This window comes from Pseudochaenichthys georgianus, chromosome 18, assembly GCF_902827115.2.
Source record: "Pseudochaenichthys georgianus chromosome 18, fPseGeo1.2, whole genome shotgun sequence".
Classification (NCBI taxonomy): domain Eukaryota; kingdom Metazoa; phylum Chordata; class Actinopteri; order Perciformes; family Channichthyidae; genus Pseudochaenichthys; species Pseudochaenichthys georgianus.
In genome coordinates this window covers 13,065,207-13,082,613 of record NC_047520.1, presented here as the reverse complement: position 1 = coordinate 13,082,613, position 17,407 = coordinate 13,065,207, and the positions used below count along the sequence as shown (strand labels likewise).

At 42.7% G+C, this 17,407-nt stretch overlaps 1 protein-coding gene across 1 annotated transcript in view; it reads left to right on the top strand.

The window, feature by feature from the left end:
• fgf11a (fibroblast growth factor 11a) overlaps positions 1–16,469 on the top strand; it is a 167,183-nt gene extending 150,714 nt beyond the window's left edge. The window contains 2 exon segments of the mRNA XM_034106265.2: positions 8,030–8,228; positions 9,735–16,469. Coding sequence (XP_033962156.1) covers positions 8,030–8,228; positions 9,735–9,877 — 342 coding nt within the window. The 3' untranslated portion in view covers positions 9,878–16,469.
• The last annotated feature ends 938 nt before the right edge of the window (positions 16,470–17,407 follow it).

Genomic DNA, 17,407 nt, shown 5'->3' with positions numbered 1-17,407 from the left:
GCAGTGATACAGCAGACTCACACGCCTACAGGGAGGATGACACATTGTTTTATTTTTCAGACAGAACATTTCCTCCAGCAGCTCTGCTTACAAGTTGTACAAGTCAGCCATAAAAATTCAAACTCAAGCGAGCAGACTGCTTAAGTTTTTCTTGTCTAAGTGCCGAGTGATGGGTTCTACAAAGCATTTCAACGAGCAGTGCTGATAATAACACTCCAGATAATGCCAGCGGGGCTATATGTTGTGCATGAATTAATAAAGCGCCTGTGATGCTTCCTCAGCTGTTTGTCCTCAATTAAAGTTGTTTTTTCTCCTGCTCATTTGTTCAGATCGTAATCAGCATGGCTAGTAAACAAGCTTTTGTAAGGCTAACCTTGCCCTGTGTGCTTTTAGTGCTGATTCTTATCCCTCTGACAAGAGTTCATCTGCAGGTAAATAGTTCATCATTCTTCCTGCAGGGACAATAACGTCCCACTTTATTTCACTATTATCCTCAGCCAGATATCCTGTATTCCCTCTGCTTCAAGCTTCATTAGACTAAGATTACACACAAAGTAACACTCGCAGCTGTAGCATAACATCAAAACACTGTTATTTTATATCTTCAGATGTTGTCAATGTATGATGATGGTTTTTTTAGGGCCTTAAAAGATGATTTATGGTTGGAAATCCTACTGAGAAGTGCTTTTTAAATTGAGAAAACACCTCAATTCATGATCAATCCAATAAAGTTTTAAGCTGTTCCATGAAATTTCCACTCAGGATATTTTACTGACGGTTTAATTTGTTTGTTGGATAGTGAGATGGACAGACAGGGAGGCTGAATATGTTGACTGATTGGTTGTGAATCTAACTTGACCTTATGACCCTTATTCTCATGCAACAAAGACATACAACTGCTTGTAATTTTTTTTTAAATGTATTTGGCTTGAAAAAGTGACTAACATTTAACACGGGGATACCAAGAAGTATTCAAAAATAGATTGTGCATTGCAGTTTGAATTTCCAATAAGATAAGATGGTACTTTATTGGTTTTTTACAATACTTGATCTTAGTATTTTGTTGATATATTTCCCTTCTCAGGTTTTGAACCAATCCCACGCAAACCAATGAAGTTGAGCATGCTGGAGTATATTTGAAATGCTTTTGTACACTTGTTAAAACCTATAACAAAAGGTTGTTATGGTTTCATGGGTAGCATCCAAAGAGCTCTTGGACATTTTGATGGCCTACTTTATTTTGTAACTGGTCCACCCATACTTATTTTCAGTTGTATCCCTAACCCTAACCCAACATCTTAAAATCATATTTTCTGTAAATTGGAAACTAAATTGGCATTAGATTTGATGAAGGATGCATAATACTTTGACGTTGGATTTGAATCACAAAGATTAGTTTACTTGAACTTGACTCAACTTGTTGGTCTTGACAATGAACTCCTACATCCTACATTGTGACTTGACTTCATAATACTCACATTGTCCCGCGCTTATCGGCTGATATATATATATATCAATCTGATCCATCATAAACATTGACATTAGCCAACAAAAGCCCATTGGACTTGAACGAGGCCATCCATTCTCCCAGTGTCCATTCGGTGCTGTAACAGCTGTGACAGGAATAGGCCGGTATTGATCAGCTGTTCACACAAACATCATTCATCCGGCTGTAAAAATATGGCACATCTGGTGTATTTCCCACATGTGAGCAAACTCATACGCCTGCTTTATCAGCGCCGTGAAATACATTTGTCCTCTGGGATGCGGTCGATAAGCGTCTGCGATTTAAAGCCCCGAGATTAACCTGCGGTTGCCCGATCGCCGCTTGTAATCGTTTCAAGTTCTTCACGCTCGGTTATGTCGCCACATTGTGTGTCCGATCAAAGCCTAATCCGGGTTTTTCTTCTGGACTAATGCCTATTGACTTTTCACAGAGGTCTTACATTTAATCAATTCCCCAGTGAAGCACACGAGAGGCTCAATAGTTAATGGCAACCTGTGGAATAATGTCTTTAGGTGTCAACGGATAGAAATGAGATGGTGTGTCATTACTGGGGAATAATCCCACTACACTTTCTCCGTCCTCACGTGTAATAGTTTCCTCTCGTCCCCTCTTTTCCTGCTCCCTGTCTTTTGTTATGCGGGGTTGAGTGATGAGGGAGGCGACCGGTCCATCCGTCACTGTTGATGTTGTGTGTGTGTGTGTGTGTGTGTGTGTGTGTGTGTGTGTGTGTGTGTGTGTGTGTGTGTGTGTGTGTGTGTGTCTGTGTGTGTGTACGTATGCATGTCATCTGGCGCCGGGTGGCCTCCCGCTGATGTAAGAGGGATCCGTCATGTCTCGCTGTCACAACAGCAGACACGCATGAGTGAACGTGTACACACACACACACACACACACACACACACACACACACACACACACACACACACACACACACACACACACACACACACACACACACACACACACACACACACACACACACACACATACCATGTATACATCACTTCAGGGGATATGACATTGACTTACATGCATTTCCTGGAGACTTATCCTAACCTTAACCATAACCAACACATGCCTAACCCTAATCCTTACCCTAACCCTAACCCTAAACCTAACCAAGTCTTCACCCTAAAATTAATGATCCCCCTTATGGGGACCTCCAATTTGTCCCCATAAGGGAGGCGAGTCCCCACACGTGACTGTGTAAACAGATTTAGGTCCCCACAAGTATAGTAATGCTAGGCCACACACACACACACACACACACACACACACACACACACACACACACACACACACACACACACACACACACACACACACACACACACACACACACACACACACACACACACACACACACACACACACACACACACACACACACACACACACACACACACACACACACACACACACACACACACACACACACACACACACACACACACAATGCAGTTGTCTCCTCTGATGTGGAGTATTTCAGCGGATGTTCATGGATACTTTTTACTTAATTGATCAGATTAATAAGTGGGTTTTGTCTTTCTTTCTTTGTTCCATACATGTTGTGTAATCAGTGTACATTTCAACTGATTTTTAGGCCCTGAAACTTTGCAAAGCTGTGATATCAACTTCCATAATTTTTTTTATATCCATGTCTCTTCTTCCTAAATCGTGTTAAGCACCATGATGGCTCATTTCAGCGAATCCTGCTAGGAATATAAAAAGACCATTGGAGCATAAATAGCAGCACAGAGAGGAATCCTCGTGTGTACCTGCCCCTCGAGTGTTTCAGCGGGTTAAACGAGGCCCTTTGGGACGAGCTGAGCATTATGGAGTGGCAAGTAGACACAAATTAATTTTGGAGCATCAACACAAGCAGGAAGTGTGACAGCATGTGTTTGGAGCATCCCCTGCTGAACACAAGAGGAACTGCAGCACTTATTTGTCTTTGAGATGATTCCAAGTTCTATCTCACACAGGCTCCGCTCTCTTTTGGACTCTATGGGTACTACCAGGGGTTACATTGGGATTTGATATGTGGGGTGGCTCTGTGTGGAGGTGCGAGGCGGGTTCTCGAGGATCTCATTATTTGACCGTAAGGGCTATACTGTATAAGAGGCCCTAAAGCAACTGCTCCATTATCTGTATCAAATGCACACATTGATGCCATCAAAGGACACAATACAAATAGATACTAGATATAAACTAGAATTAATTTACATCTTGAATTATTAATATATATACACACATTTTTTTTTTACAAATATCCAACCTTTAAATTGCTTTTTCAAATCAACACTGCTCTGCACACTTGCTAAAGAATGTTTGTGTGGAAATCTCAGTTCATTTGTAGGCTGCGCGAGTATGGCCAAAAGTATGTGAGTAAATCTCACTGTCAACGATTTAATCATCACCAAATTCTATGATATTATGACCGATCATAACTCAGCTTTATGCACACACATACATTTGCATGGTTTAAGAAACGGCTCTGTGTTACAGGACGGGTCGGGGGGGTTGGCGGCTGGTGCTGCAGCTCCTGATTGGAGCAGAGACACACGTTCACTAAGATCTGCTATTGTAAAGTAAAATCAACACATATCGAACCTTAAATATAGTCTATATTAAGAACGAAAAAAGTTTTAACATATATATAGTTTTTTGTACAAATGTGCAAGGGTGATGACGTCAGAGCATCGTGTGCCGGGGCTGAGCGCCGGACAAATGTAACCCCTGGATACTACTCTTCATCAATGATACGCGTTCACACACTGAATTTGCATAATCGTAGCCGGCCAATCAGGGCGAGCCTACCTGAATGCGCGCGCAGGCCTCACAGTATCTAAGGCAACTACACCTCCTGCAAAAAAGTTACACATGTTAAACAGTTACAGGAACTGGTGCAGCCGGGCGATTGGTTCATAACCATCGACCTGAAGGACGCTTACTTTCATGTCGAAATTGCTCCAAAACACAGGTAGTGTTTGCGTTTTGCCTTCCAGGGGATAGCCTACGAGTGCAATAGGCTACCGTTTGGGTTTAGACTCTCTGTCCCCACGCACGTTCAGTGTACGCCCCCATCAAGACCAAGGTGTACGCCCCCATCGAGAAAGAGGGCAGGCTACGTGCCACTCTGTCAGAGAACAGACAGACGTCCCTGCTTCAGGCAGTTTCCAGACTGTGACGGGGGGCAACGGTGACAGCCCTGACCATCATGCAGACCTTGGGTCTCATGGCGGCTGCTCACCACGCGGTACCGCTGGGGCTACTGCACATGCGTCGCCTACAGAGGTGGTTTGCCAGCCTTCGTTTAGATCCCAAGAGACACAAACGATGTCTGGTGATCATCCCCCATCAGTGGAGGGCAACCTCCGATACTGGGGGTCCCCAAAGCATTTTGCTGAAGGGGACTCCACTGGGGCGGCTGACTTCCTACGTCACGGTGTTCACAGAAAAAAAGAACGTCCGTGACAGGATGGGGGGGGGGACCTGCCTAGAGACAGCTATAGGTGGTGGCTGTTCTCTGACAGAGACCCGGCACATCAACCTTCTCGGGCTACAGGCAGTAGTACTGGTCCTACAGCACTTCAAACCCTTACGACAGGGAAAACATGTGCTGGTGAGGAGCGATAACCGCACCACAGTGGCTTACATCAACAGGCAGGGCGGAGTCAGCTCCAACGCCTTGTTGAACGCTGTGGTTATGGGCCTCAGAGAATGTTTTTATCTCTAAAGGCCCTCCACATTCCGGGACTGGAGAACAGGGGGGCCGGCCTCATGTCAAGAGGCGGGGCCCTTGCCAGACGAATGGTGGTTCTCCCTAGCTCGGCAGGACAATCCACCCTTGGGGGTGAACACGTTTGCACACGAGCCATGGCCAAGAAAGCTGCTCTGCGCCTTTCCACCGCTGCGTCTCATGCCCCACTCCTGGAGAGGGGGAGACGAGAGCAGTTGTCGGTCATCCTGGTAGCCCCAGGTCGCTGCTCGGCGCCGTGGTACACAGAAGTGACACAGAAGTGACACAGATGATGGTGGGCCAGCCCTGGACCGTCCCTCAGTTCTGGGGGGCGCTGTCTCGGGTGCAATAGGGGGTGACAGACTATCCAGGCAGCAAGAGCAGGATCCACCACAGCCGTTGGTGCGAGGAAGGGAGTCTCGAGCCTCCGTCTGGTACATTGGGCTCTATTCTATCCTATTTACATCCTTTCCACCGCTGCGTGTCATGCCCCCACTCCTGGAGGGTGTGAGACGAGAACAGTTGTCGGTCATTCTGAATCATCTTCATTCCAGTGTGTGAGGAAGCTTTTTTCTCACTTTGTTTTAGAGAATGTAACATCAGCCTGAAGTGCAGTCAGAGTAAACACTGCAGACAGATGTGCATATGTCCCCTGTGTCTCTGCTGGGTGAATAATGTGTCTCTGTAAATGACTGTTTAATGGTGTGTTATCCTATAAAGCATCATCGCTGATGGCACCCCGAGTGTGTGTGACTAAGTACAAGTGGTTGGAGTCTGGCCGGGACAAAAGTGGACTGACGGAAACTTCACGAAGAGAAAAAAGTGTTTCACGCATTGAAATAAAAATGAAATAGTTGGATCATTCTTCTGACAGAAAAGTGTTCTCATGCAATCAAGCGTGTGAGCCAGGAAGTCTTTGTTTCCCTGCAGGTGGACTGCCGGTGAAGCGCCACACTGAGTTAAAAATCTATTAAATAGTAAAGGTTTCTTTTTCAACGGGAAATCTAAAATGTATGATTCACTGAAAACAGATTCTTGCCCATTTTTGCTGCTCAGCCTATGATGTTTACCGACTGGAGGTCATATCGTACAATGGAGAAATAAAGAAGTATGAAAAGTGATGCATAGAAGGAAATTGTCAGCCATCTTTTTAGAGGGCAAACGCATTGGATAGAGACACTTGTAAGAAAGGGAACATTACTTATTGCTGACATTTATACCTCGACAATATCAGACAGTATAGACTCTAAAGGGGATTTAGATTAGAATGAATTGTAACGCTAACAGATAACTATCATTATGCAGGTTCATGTAAAGTGACACTGCAAAAACACTACAAGTGGTCATTTTAATGTGAGCTGGAAAATGTGGTTAATTTTGTCCTCCAATATTTACGAAAACAAGCATCAAACAAACATTTTTAAGGAAAGTATCTTAACATTCTGCTTCAGTTATATGTGGGCTCCTTAGGTATCTATAGCACGTACACGTAGGCTGTAAATGGACGCAAAAAAAATGTCACGATATATGGACTACTCTCAGAGGAAACATCATAAATGGCCTCCTAAAGTTTTATCTTTAATCACAAAGTCAGCGTTTGCCTGGGGTTGGAAAATCCAGCCTCTATATTTCCTCTGTTGGATAATCGAAAATACCTCTTTTGCAGTCGCTTGGTCACGGCTTGGTAATGATACAGGCTTCATTTAGACCATATCTGGACAATTCCCTATAACTCATAATCAAATAATGAACTTCAGGTGTTACCAAAAGAAGATGAGATGCAACACATTGCAGTGCAAACACGGTTAATAACAGCGATCTGATTACACCTTCCAAGATGCTCCGGACCTTTGGATTTGGCTCTGTTCTATTAGAGCTCAGTTAATGGGTGGCTGAGGAAAGGAATGGCAGCCTAAGTGAATGGATGTGTAATTATGAAATGGGCGATACACTCAATGTAATTAGCTTGTTTATGTGCGGTACAATGGATATAGGCAGACGTTAGGGCCCTGCAGTGGCGACGAGTACAGAGAGAGAGGAGGAGTGAGGGATGAATGAGTGTGAGAGAGAGAGAGAGCAAAGTCCTTATTCAGGCCTTTTCTGCTCACCCGTCACATCAAGGCTCCAAATCAATCCTACAAATTGGTTTGTTCCTTCAACAAGGTTACCAAATGATGAAAGGATGGGGGAATGAAGTGCAGAATATGAGAGAGGGGGAATATGTGAGGGCTGTAACGAGAGAGGGATGAGGGTGGGGGATGTCCCGGTGTTGACGTATCGTCTAATGCAGAGCTTTGTGTGTATGTGTATCTGCGTGTGTGTGTGTGTGTGTGTGTGTGTGTGTGTGTGTGTGTGTGCCCGCTGAAGGCCGATAGTTTACTACAGAGGGGGGTGAAGGATCCTGTGATTGTTTGTTACATGTAAACCGAATCGGCTGAGTTATGGCATCCCGGCTCACACACCGCCCTGGTCATGTGGCAAATAGGTGTGTGCGTGTAGGTGTGTGTGTGTGTGTGTGTGTGTGTGTGTGTGTGTGTGTGTGTGTGTGTGTGTGTGTGTGTGTGTGTGTGTGTGTGTGTGTGTGTGTGTGTGTGTGTGTGTGTGTGTGTGTGTGTGTGTGTGTGTGTGTGTGTGTGTGTGTTGTTGATGCAACCACAGACGCCCAGTTGAGTTCAGTGGAATTGCAGAGTAAATATATAAATAATAGAAGCGATAAAAAGTGCCAGATGTTTGTTTTTTTCTCTGACCTGAAGCTTTTGTTTTCTGTGTGTGTCTTTCAGGAAAAGTTCACGCCGGAGTGTAAGTTTAAGGAGAGTGTGTTCGAGAACTACTACGTCACATACTCATCCATCCTGTACAGACAGACCCAGTCAGGACGGGCGTGGTACATCGGCATCAACCGAGATGGACAGGTCATGAAAGGGAACCGTGTCAAGAAGACAAAGGGGGCTGCGCACTTCCTGCCTAAACTCATTGAAGGTACAACAGATTCATATAACTTACAATACTCTTATGTTGCCACGAGAGATGGACTGGTCAAACACAATTAATTTTGGCAAATTTGAAGAAGCAAGGCTGACTAGTGGATTCAAAATAAAAAATAAATTGAAAAGTAAGGGGATGCTAATGAAGCGGGTTTCTAAAAACCGTCCACTTCGAGGTAGTGAAAAGTTGTTTTTTCACCCCAGCTATGTTTCAGAATGCTCAAAATTAGCCTTAATCAGAAAAGTTCAAATAGCAGCAAAGTCTCTAAAGGTTTCTGGGTGAATTATCTGCAACTTTCGCCCGTCAACATTTTGGCATTACATTTCAATGGCCTGTAATGTAAATTCCCTCGCTGAGCTCCCCTCTGTGGTCTTTTTCCTGTTGTAACGGGGTCAGATCCTGGTGCTATCTACTAGTGCAGGACCTCTGGCCTTTCCAACTGGAAATAATATTGATTCTGTTAAATGCTATAACTCTTTATAAATAACACAACTTTGGTTTAAGCTTGAATATTTGTTATGTGTGGAATTTCCACCACAAGGGAAATGCGCCAAGCTGCTCTCAATTCTTGATTAGGAGCCATCTCCACAACCTGTGCAATAGGTGATCTGAATGACCATCCAATATACTCAGGGGAATTGTTAAAAGATAAGTCACATCAAGTACCAAAGAATGACTGCCACTTTATGCAAAGTTATTTGATCGATTGCTCATTTAAATATATTAAATTGATATTTCAAAATAAAAGTTTGGAATTTATTTAGTTCTCTGCCCTTTACTATTTCCCCCCATTCCCTCTGTATCTATATGAAGCATGACCTTGTATATATAAGGTCATGTTAAAAGTGTCAAACAACGATGTACAACTGAAGATGAAATAGCATTTGACGACTTCCGGTTTCCTTGTATCAAAGTCTTTTTTTTAGAACGGGTTTGATGTTAGATACCTGAATTAAGGTTTGGCGTTTTTTTTACATTTTGTTCCATGACATAAAATAATAATAATAATAATAACTTGAATTTATATAGCGCCTTTCATAACCTCAAGGTCGAATGTAAAAATACATCAGTTATCACCCTGAAGCTTCTATGTGTTGTGAAATGGCGGATGCAAATAAGCGACTACTTAAATCTACTAAACATCACAACGCCAACATTAGCCGCCTTTATCTTAGCAGTAGTGTCATTTGACCAGGATGTGGTTCATTTATAGCCTGACAATAGCTTTTCACTTCTGGAAATTCCATTTGTGCCACAAAATCATAAAGTGCTGTTATATGTGGAGATTATCCTGCCGAAGAAAACAAGCAAGCATCATAAACGTTTGTTTATTCCAAAGTCAAATGGAAAAATTGCTTTTTGTTGAGGAAGCTCTTGAGATGCTAATTTCCGGGTCCACCTACACAGATATTATGCACCAAAACACAAAGTGAAGTCTTTCATTTATACTTTCACTTGTCTCTTCCCAGTTTTAACTAATTCAACCCTCTCCCTCCACAGTGGCCATGTACCGGGAGCCCTCTCTACACGACGTTGTGGAGCAGAGTCCGCCTAGGAAAACGCAGAAGACCTCCAGTGACTCGCCAGTGCTCCAGAACGGCAAGAAGGACCCTAAATCCAAAACCAAAACCTCCACCTCCTAGCGCTTAAAGACACAGGTGGGAGGAGGGGTGGAGGACACGGGGCACTTGGCACCAGCGGACACCTGAACAGGGTTGTTAGGGCTACGCCCAATGTGCAACACTGACCCAACATGAACTCTAAGTACCACAATGCACTGGTGTAAAGTTGGAGAAAAAAGTGGCAAATGGGGAGCCCCTTTTACATTCACAGACCCCCCACCCACCAACACCAGCCCTCCACCTTCTTATTATCAAAGCCTGGGATATAAAAGCAATAACTCCACGAAGAGGTGAACATCATCATATAGCATGTCACCACTGCGTGTTTAACTTGCTGGAAGAAAAATCCCACACCGCCATCATCAGCAACATGCTTCGAGTCAACCAAATATTTCAACAAAGTCTTCCTGGTTCTACCACAACGGGTGCAGCAGTCAAAACGGTCCCTCAAACGTACTTTACAAACGAGTTTTCATCTCCCCACAGGGTTCCATGCTAATGTTAGCTTGACGCAGAGCCATGCTAATGCAAGTCTGTCACAGAGACCCTTGCAGACTTTTTGTTCCGCAGCCATCTGCTCAGTCCACTTCTTCCGTGTGTGTCAGCGACTTTGTGAGATGGCCTGGATACTTGTCAACCTCATTCTGTTTGTGTGGCTGTGTGTGTGTGGCTGTGTGTGTGTGTGTGTTCCTTTCACCTTTAACGCGATTTGATTAGTTTGTGACATGGACTCAATTTTCCACTCGGCCGCACAAGAAAACCCCTCCCGTCCTCCCTGGCTCTGTTAATGGAGTCTGGGGCTGATCAGAATCTTTTCGACCCTTAAAGGAGGGGCCAAGAGCTCCCTCGACACACACACACACACACACACACACACACACACACACACACACACACACACACACACACACACACACACACACACACACACACACACACACACACACACACACACACACACACACACACACGTATTATTACACTGGCATATACTGTACACACATGCAGAAGTGTGCGTATTCTGTACACATCCTGATATACATGAGCAACGACATCAGAAAAATAATCTCACGTTTTAACACTCTTAACACCACAACATGCATTAACACACACATGCTGACTTGGTGGGGGATGTGTGTGCTGGGGGGGGGGCATGATGAGGATATCAGCAGGTAGTGATGGAGCCTGACTGTGTAGCTTGTGATTGCACTGCGATAGCTTTTCTCGTTGTGGCTGGCCATGCATTGCACATAACCCTTGAGGCCCGAATAGTATCTTGGGATCCTCTATCACTCAATTTGGTATTCTTCCCAAATAAATACAATGTTTTTGTTTTCAATTCTTGCATTCAAACTGTGAAATAACATTATGATAAAAAAAAAAGAAAATGTTGTGTTCAAGTATTTTAAAGGGGCACCCCACCTATGTTGAAGTCACGGAGAGCCTTTTTGAGCCTATGCAAACATTTGGGGCTGTATCGGAGCTTTGTCAATTCTGAGAAAATACTAGATTGAGTAATCTAAAGCCATTTTCTCAAATAACCTCCAAACAATGTCTGGAATACCAAGTCAATATAATAGGTAGACATTTCTATTTGCGTCTTTGCTGTCCTCGATAGAAAATTCCTCAACATGCCCACTGGCTTGTCCTTAAGGCTCAGTATTATGATTGGCTCTGTTCATGCTTGGGCTTAATCGAACTGCAAGCAATGGGAATCCACCACCACATTTTTGGTTGGACATTCTGGTCTGTTATGCTAGTCGCGGCTAATGTAACCTCGAGCGACTATAGGCCAAGGAGCTTGGGAAGAAGGTCATGTAAGGTCTCTTCATATTGACTCAAGATTTTTTTTCTCTTTAAAAAAAAACTAGTTTACAACCCTAATTTCCGACACCTCCTTGTGTCCAATCACTTTAGGCAATGTATCCAATTTGACTAAGTTCCTTCAGCAGGTCCAAAATGTATTATTCAACTTTTTACATTTGTAGAAGTTGCCGTTTAAAAATATCATATTAGAAATTAGATAAAAACTAAACCCAAATCAAGCCCAAAGCTTTATGCAACACAGTTTTCCATGTTGGGAAGCAAAACAAAAAAGAAAACGTATGACAAGACCAACACTTTGCTTTATGGGAGTGCACTACTAAATCACCAGTGGTCCTTTAAGCCCTTATTTACACATGAATTAGTCAATCTAAAACCTCCTTGCTGACAAGTAACAACACAATGCTAAACATTAATCACTTGGTCGCTCAGTTTTTTTTAATCTGATTTTGAAATGTTATGATACAATGGAACTCAAGCCTTCATCACTAGACATTTCAAGTCATACGATTGAATGAACACATTATGATTACTATGACTGTTTTGTTAGGGGGAATTAGGAAACCAAAGTCATATACAAATATTAAAATTGATGGCTGTAGAGGACAGGAAAATATAGTTTCCTGGTAAAGAAACAAACCATTTGAAAATATATGGCTATGCTCGCTCAGGAGACATTGTCTTGAGTCTTTCCATTTCTTCTCTCCATTCAACACGAAAAGCAATACTTTTTCATATCGAATGTGTTAGTGCAATATGCCTGGCAGGGTAATTGTTTCTGCCTAATGTTTATGTATTGAAGGAAAAGAGGGAGTCCTGTGTTTTCAGGGGGCCGGAATAGATTCACGATCAAGCCTCAGAGAGTGGGTCCAACAAAGGAGAGGAAAATAGGCTATTAAGTGGCCAGCGTTCTCTGGACTCACACAGAGTCACACACACATCTTATTTCATGCACAACACTCAGCTCCCCTTTAACCTGCTGTTGTAAATAATGATAGCTGATAACCCGTGCAAGATAGAGGCGAGCTGCTGAGCTAAATAATCTGGGCAAACGTTACCTTTGTTTCTCTAGGTAAAAGGAAACAGAGAGAGTTTACTGAAGGAGAATAAAAGGTTCAAGAGGGAAGACTAACGGAGAAGAACTGATTCCACAAACAATCTATAGGAAGGACTTGTTGGGAACAAAGCTATTACTATTATTTTATTTATTTATTACAACTACTTTTAAAACCTCACTCACTCACTGAAGACCTTAATTAAACTGTTAAATGGACCCTCAGGCTAAGTGTGTCCGACCAGTCTCCCCCTATGGATCGCTAAATCCAGAGCACGAGTACTATTCACAAAGTAATTACACAAATGTTTAATTAAATGAAACTCCTGCCAACTAGATTGGGAAAAAAAGACTTAGTGGGACTTCATAGAGGAATACACTTAGATGAGAGGGTAGGAGGAATTCTGCAAAGCCATGACTTCTGTTACAACTTCTATGTTAAGGGCTGGGAAATCTATGTTGCAATATTTTCTTATGTATATGTTTGCTGTTTTCAGACTTTGTATCAAAAATAAAATAGCTCTAAAGGAGAGTTAAGGGCTAATATGTTAGTGCAAGCTCATAATGACTGAGGAAATAAGAATATTTGCCAGATAAAGTGTCATAAGCAATGCATCAATCATGCACACAAGCCGGCATTTGACTGGAGGTAGGCCTATGGGGTTTAAAATAAGTGAGCATATGAGGCACAAAGGTTCTGATAAAAGACAAGTTGCATCATGGGAAATGTAGGCTGCAGCTAGACGAAAAAATGATACAAAAAGACAGGATATCTCAGCCTCTGCTCTTTTAACTTTCATCCTTCTTTTTAAATTGGCCTCTGGTGAGTCCCCTCCCCGTGTGGAAGTGCATTACTATACTGATTGAGAGCCCCTTAAAACTTCAATGCAGTATTTATTTGTATGTTGATGCATATGCCTACACAGATGCAAACAAAATTAAATAGGAATCGAGGTGGTCTACAATCATCTCATTTCCTGCCTCAGACAGTTTTATTTATCAGCTGGAATATGTCATGATGTGTGTAGACATGGTGATTACATCCAATCCAATACAAATGATACATTGGCCACTTATAGTTGCATCAGTCATGAGGATCTATTCCCGCTAGATTAGCTCTTCTTACATTTTAATTGTAATCAATCTGACCTATAATCTCTTTATTTTGCATTAACATCTGTAATGTAATTACTATCATTTAAGCAGAGGCTGTAACAGATACTATAGTTTTTAATCAGATTAATTAGATGTTGATATCGGAGTATTATTGATATATTTGGGTGTGTAGATGGGGGGTAAAGATTGTAAAAGAGGAGGTATGAAAATCCCATTCCGTTTTGCTGTGATTTCACTTTACAACTTTGCAAAAAGGTAGATAAAAAAGTAATTTATTCCCTGTGAGTGTGTGTGTGTTTTGCACACACATGTCTCTGTCTGTTAGTCCCTTGTGAAGCCTGAAATCAGCTTCTCTGTTCACCAGCCTTCAGGCGTCACTTCAAACACCCCTGTGGATAACAGGATGTAAAGATTGCCATTTATCTTGGCAGGCTGTCTAACTGTGCACACGTTTGATTAGTGAACCCCCTCTGTTGCTTAGTATACAGCCTTTAACCCACTGATAAATGTCTGTGGTTTCAGCTGTAAATGTGAAATATTGGCCTTTGGGCTCGCTGTTTCTTTTTCTGTGAAAAATTAGTGGGAGAGGTGTGTGTCTGTGGATATATGAGGGGGTTAAAGAAGTATATCTGATTCAGCTGCATGCTTCACACGTCAAACCCTCACACACACATACCCACGCACATACCTCTCTGGGGACTCCGTTTTTACAGGGTCAGGTCTCTCCCTGCTTGCAGAGCAAATGAAGCGAGGGTCATGCGGGGTTGTGAAAGACTCAGAGAGAGGGAGGTGTGTGTCACACTTACTTCAGCTAACTTGTGCCCTCACAGTCTCCTTCTGCAGATTCACTTCCTCTCTGATCCTTTTTTGCAAACACAACTTCCCTTTAACCTGGAGGCATGTGTGTGTGTGTATGTGCGCGCGTGTGTGTGTGTCTGTGTGTTTTCCCGATCTCACTCATCAGCTTTGGTCTTTGTGTGTAATCGTTTTGTACACGTGATTAAATATCTCTGTATGTCCAGTATGTGCGAGGGAATAAAGAGAGTTGGAGGGGGGGGTAGAGGATAAACCAGAGGCCAAATCAATGAGTGTGAGTCCTTGGGCAGAAAGCAATAAACTCCATTAACAAGGTGCAGCCACATTATCTGGGAAGGAGTGTGAACAAAAAAAAGATGAATATTGATATAGAAACCAACTGCGTGTTTTATTAGAGCTTTTATTTTTCTAACCCCTTTTGTGATCTGGGTTGCTGTGTGTGTGCGTGTGCGCGTGCGTGTGTGTGTGTGTGCATTACTACGAGGTGGAGTCCCTTCACCACATCTGCAATGCAGCAGAAAACACAAAAAAGAGAGGGAGGACGAGAGAGGCTCGCGTGATAAAAAGAGTGACGCCGTCCTCGGACACATTTCTCTCTCTTGCTCCCTCTCCATAAAAAGTGCTTGTATACTGAAATCCAGAGCACATCATGTCACATCCTGTCCCCACATTAACTTTAGATATCAAAATCAGGCTGTGTTTTTCCCAGCGCACATCTGCACTGCCCAGCGCACATCTGCACTGCCCACATACACCCAATGTGGTGACCTTTAAAAACATGGAGGGACTCCACCTCTCTCAAGCTGATGCACCGGCAGTGTTTAAGTTGTGATTGTACATGAGGCTTAAATGTCTTTATTTACCACAAAGTGTTTTGTTAAAAGAAGATGTGTATATCATTGGAAGTACTGTGACCTATAAAGAAATGAGGAATTCTGAGTATTGCTATGAATCATGTTGGTCTGTCCATGTGTGTTTGTTTTAGTGTGTTTAAACGTGTCTTTTCTCTGGATGTTGGACAATAGAGCTCAAAGAGAGAACACTTAAGTACGCCAAGTCCTCCACACCCCTCTAGCACTCACCTGTGGATCAAAGACCGACCGATCTTTGATACCTTAACGGGATTTGAATTTGCTCACCGGCAGCATGTGGACTGCTCATTCACCGTCTGTCTTCCCCTCAGACACACACACACACACCGGCTATGTGTGTGTGTGATTCTTCGATCGATCCTTGAGAGATTTTTTCTTTGTACTGCATGGACGATCCAAGTAATTGTGACAAAGTCTTCCAGAAACGATGTTAAGGAAATCACCATAATCTTGCTTTCCTTCTTGTCTTCCAAATGCAAAAAGAGTGCTTCAGTCTTCCAAAGCCAAAATGACACTATTTTTGTATACAAATGGGGCAAAAAAAGATATCTATATATAAATATATCCATGCAAACGTGGTTGGGGTGCAGTAACTCCCCCTGTTGCTGGCAAGGTGGAATAACACAACTACTATACGCCATCTGAACCCACGGATCACTGCGAGAAAACAGCTGAAAAGGAATAGGAGTTGTGGGACTTGTAGTTTGAAACTCCTGGGTTGAGGTAGAGCATCACAGGCAGGCGGGACTACAAGCATGCATGCGCCAATCATTTACTGGACACCTTCGAAGAAACAGTCTTTACCCAAATATTTACTCGTTAACCCCTTAAGCCCCCTATCCTCCAACACTATTATCCCGAACTCTTGTCTCTGTATTTGCAATATGTATTTATTTCTATGATAACTTACACAAAGTCAAGGGGATACGTATTATTGGATATCATTGAATAAAACAAACTAATATATTTGTATGATTGTATCGCTGGTCTGCTGGGAGTTTTTTTTCCTTTGATGTCAAGACATTTGACCTACATTTCCAATTTAGGTAAGTTCACTAATATGTGTATATGATATGTTATGGTTTGGGCTGGGTTCCTTTGGACACTTATGCATCTGGAGAACAGTTAATCAAGGATATGCAAATTCTCAAAAAGGTGCATAATTAGTCTGGACCGGAAGAAAACATAACACTGATTTGAAGAGAAAACATAATAAGTCAAGACTAACACTGGATGTCAAATGCCATTACAACCTGGCTTTTGAACCAGCTTAAACTAACTGAACCAAAACCACCGAACACAATTGGTAAGCTACGGGAAAAGAAAAACAACTTCCAAACACGCAAAGTCATAATACTACATTTGTATTTTAGACAACGGTGTGCTTCCAGTTCCAGTGTGTCCATTTCCTTTTATAACATGGCAGAAAGCTGCTCGAATAACAAACGGTGTTCCCAGTTTGGAGTGGAATTAGTTGACTGGCCTACTCAAAAAGAGCCAAACCCAGACATCAAGCCTGGAGAATAATTGGATTACCCTTTCTCCCAACTAAAGTGGCTGACCTGTTGTTGAAAGGGATTAGGCACCGGATTGATGGTTTTGGAATAAGATGTTCAACCGTGTAAGATTGCTTTATTAAGGTCTCCCCAAACCTTTTTGCCCATTACTGTTAGTATTCTTGTGTTACTTTTAATTGTAAACTGAACACAAAGATCAATTGGCAGACTTTTAAATTTGAAATCTCAGATAGGACAAAGTTTATCTCTGCCAGGTAATTCAACACACTCTCACTCCCTAAGCGTCCAATAGCGACGTTTGGTCAGTGTCCGTGGCGTCCAATTGTGACGCTCCTAGGCTCCTTCAGCGTCA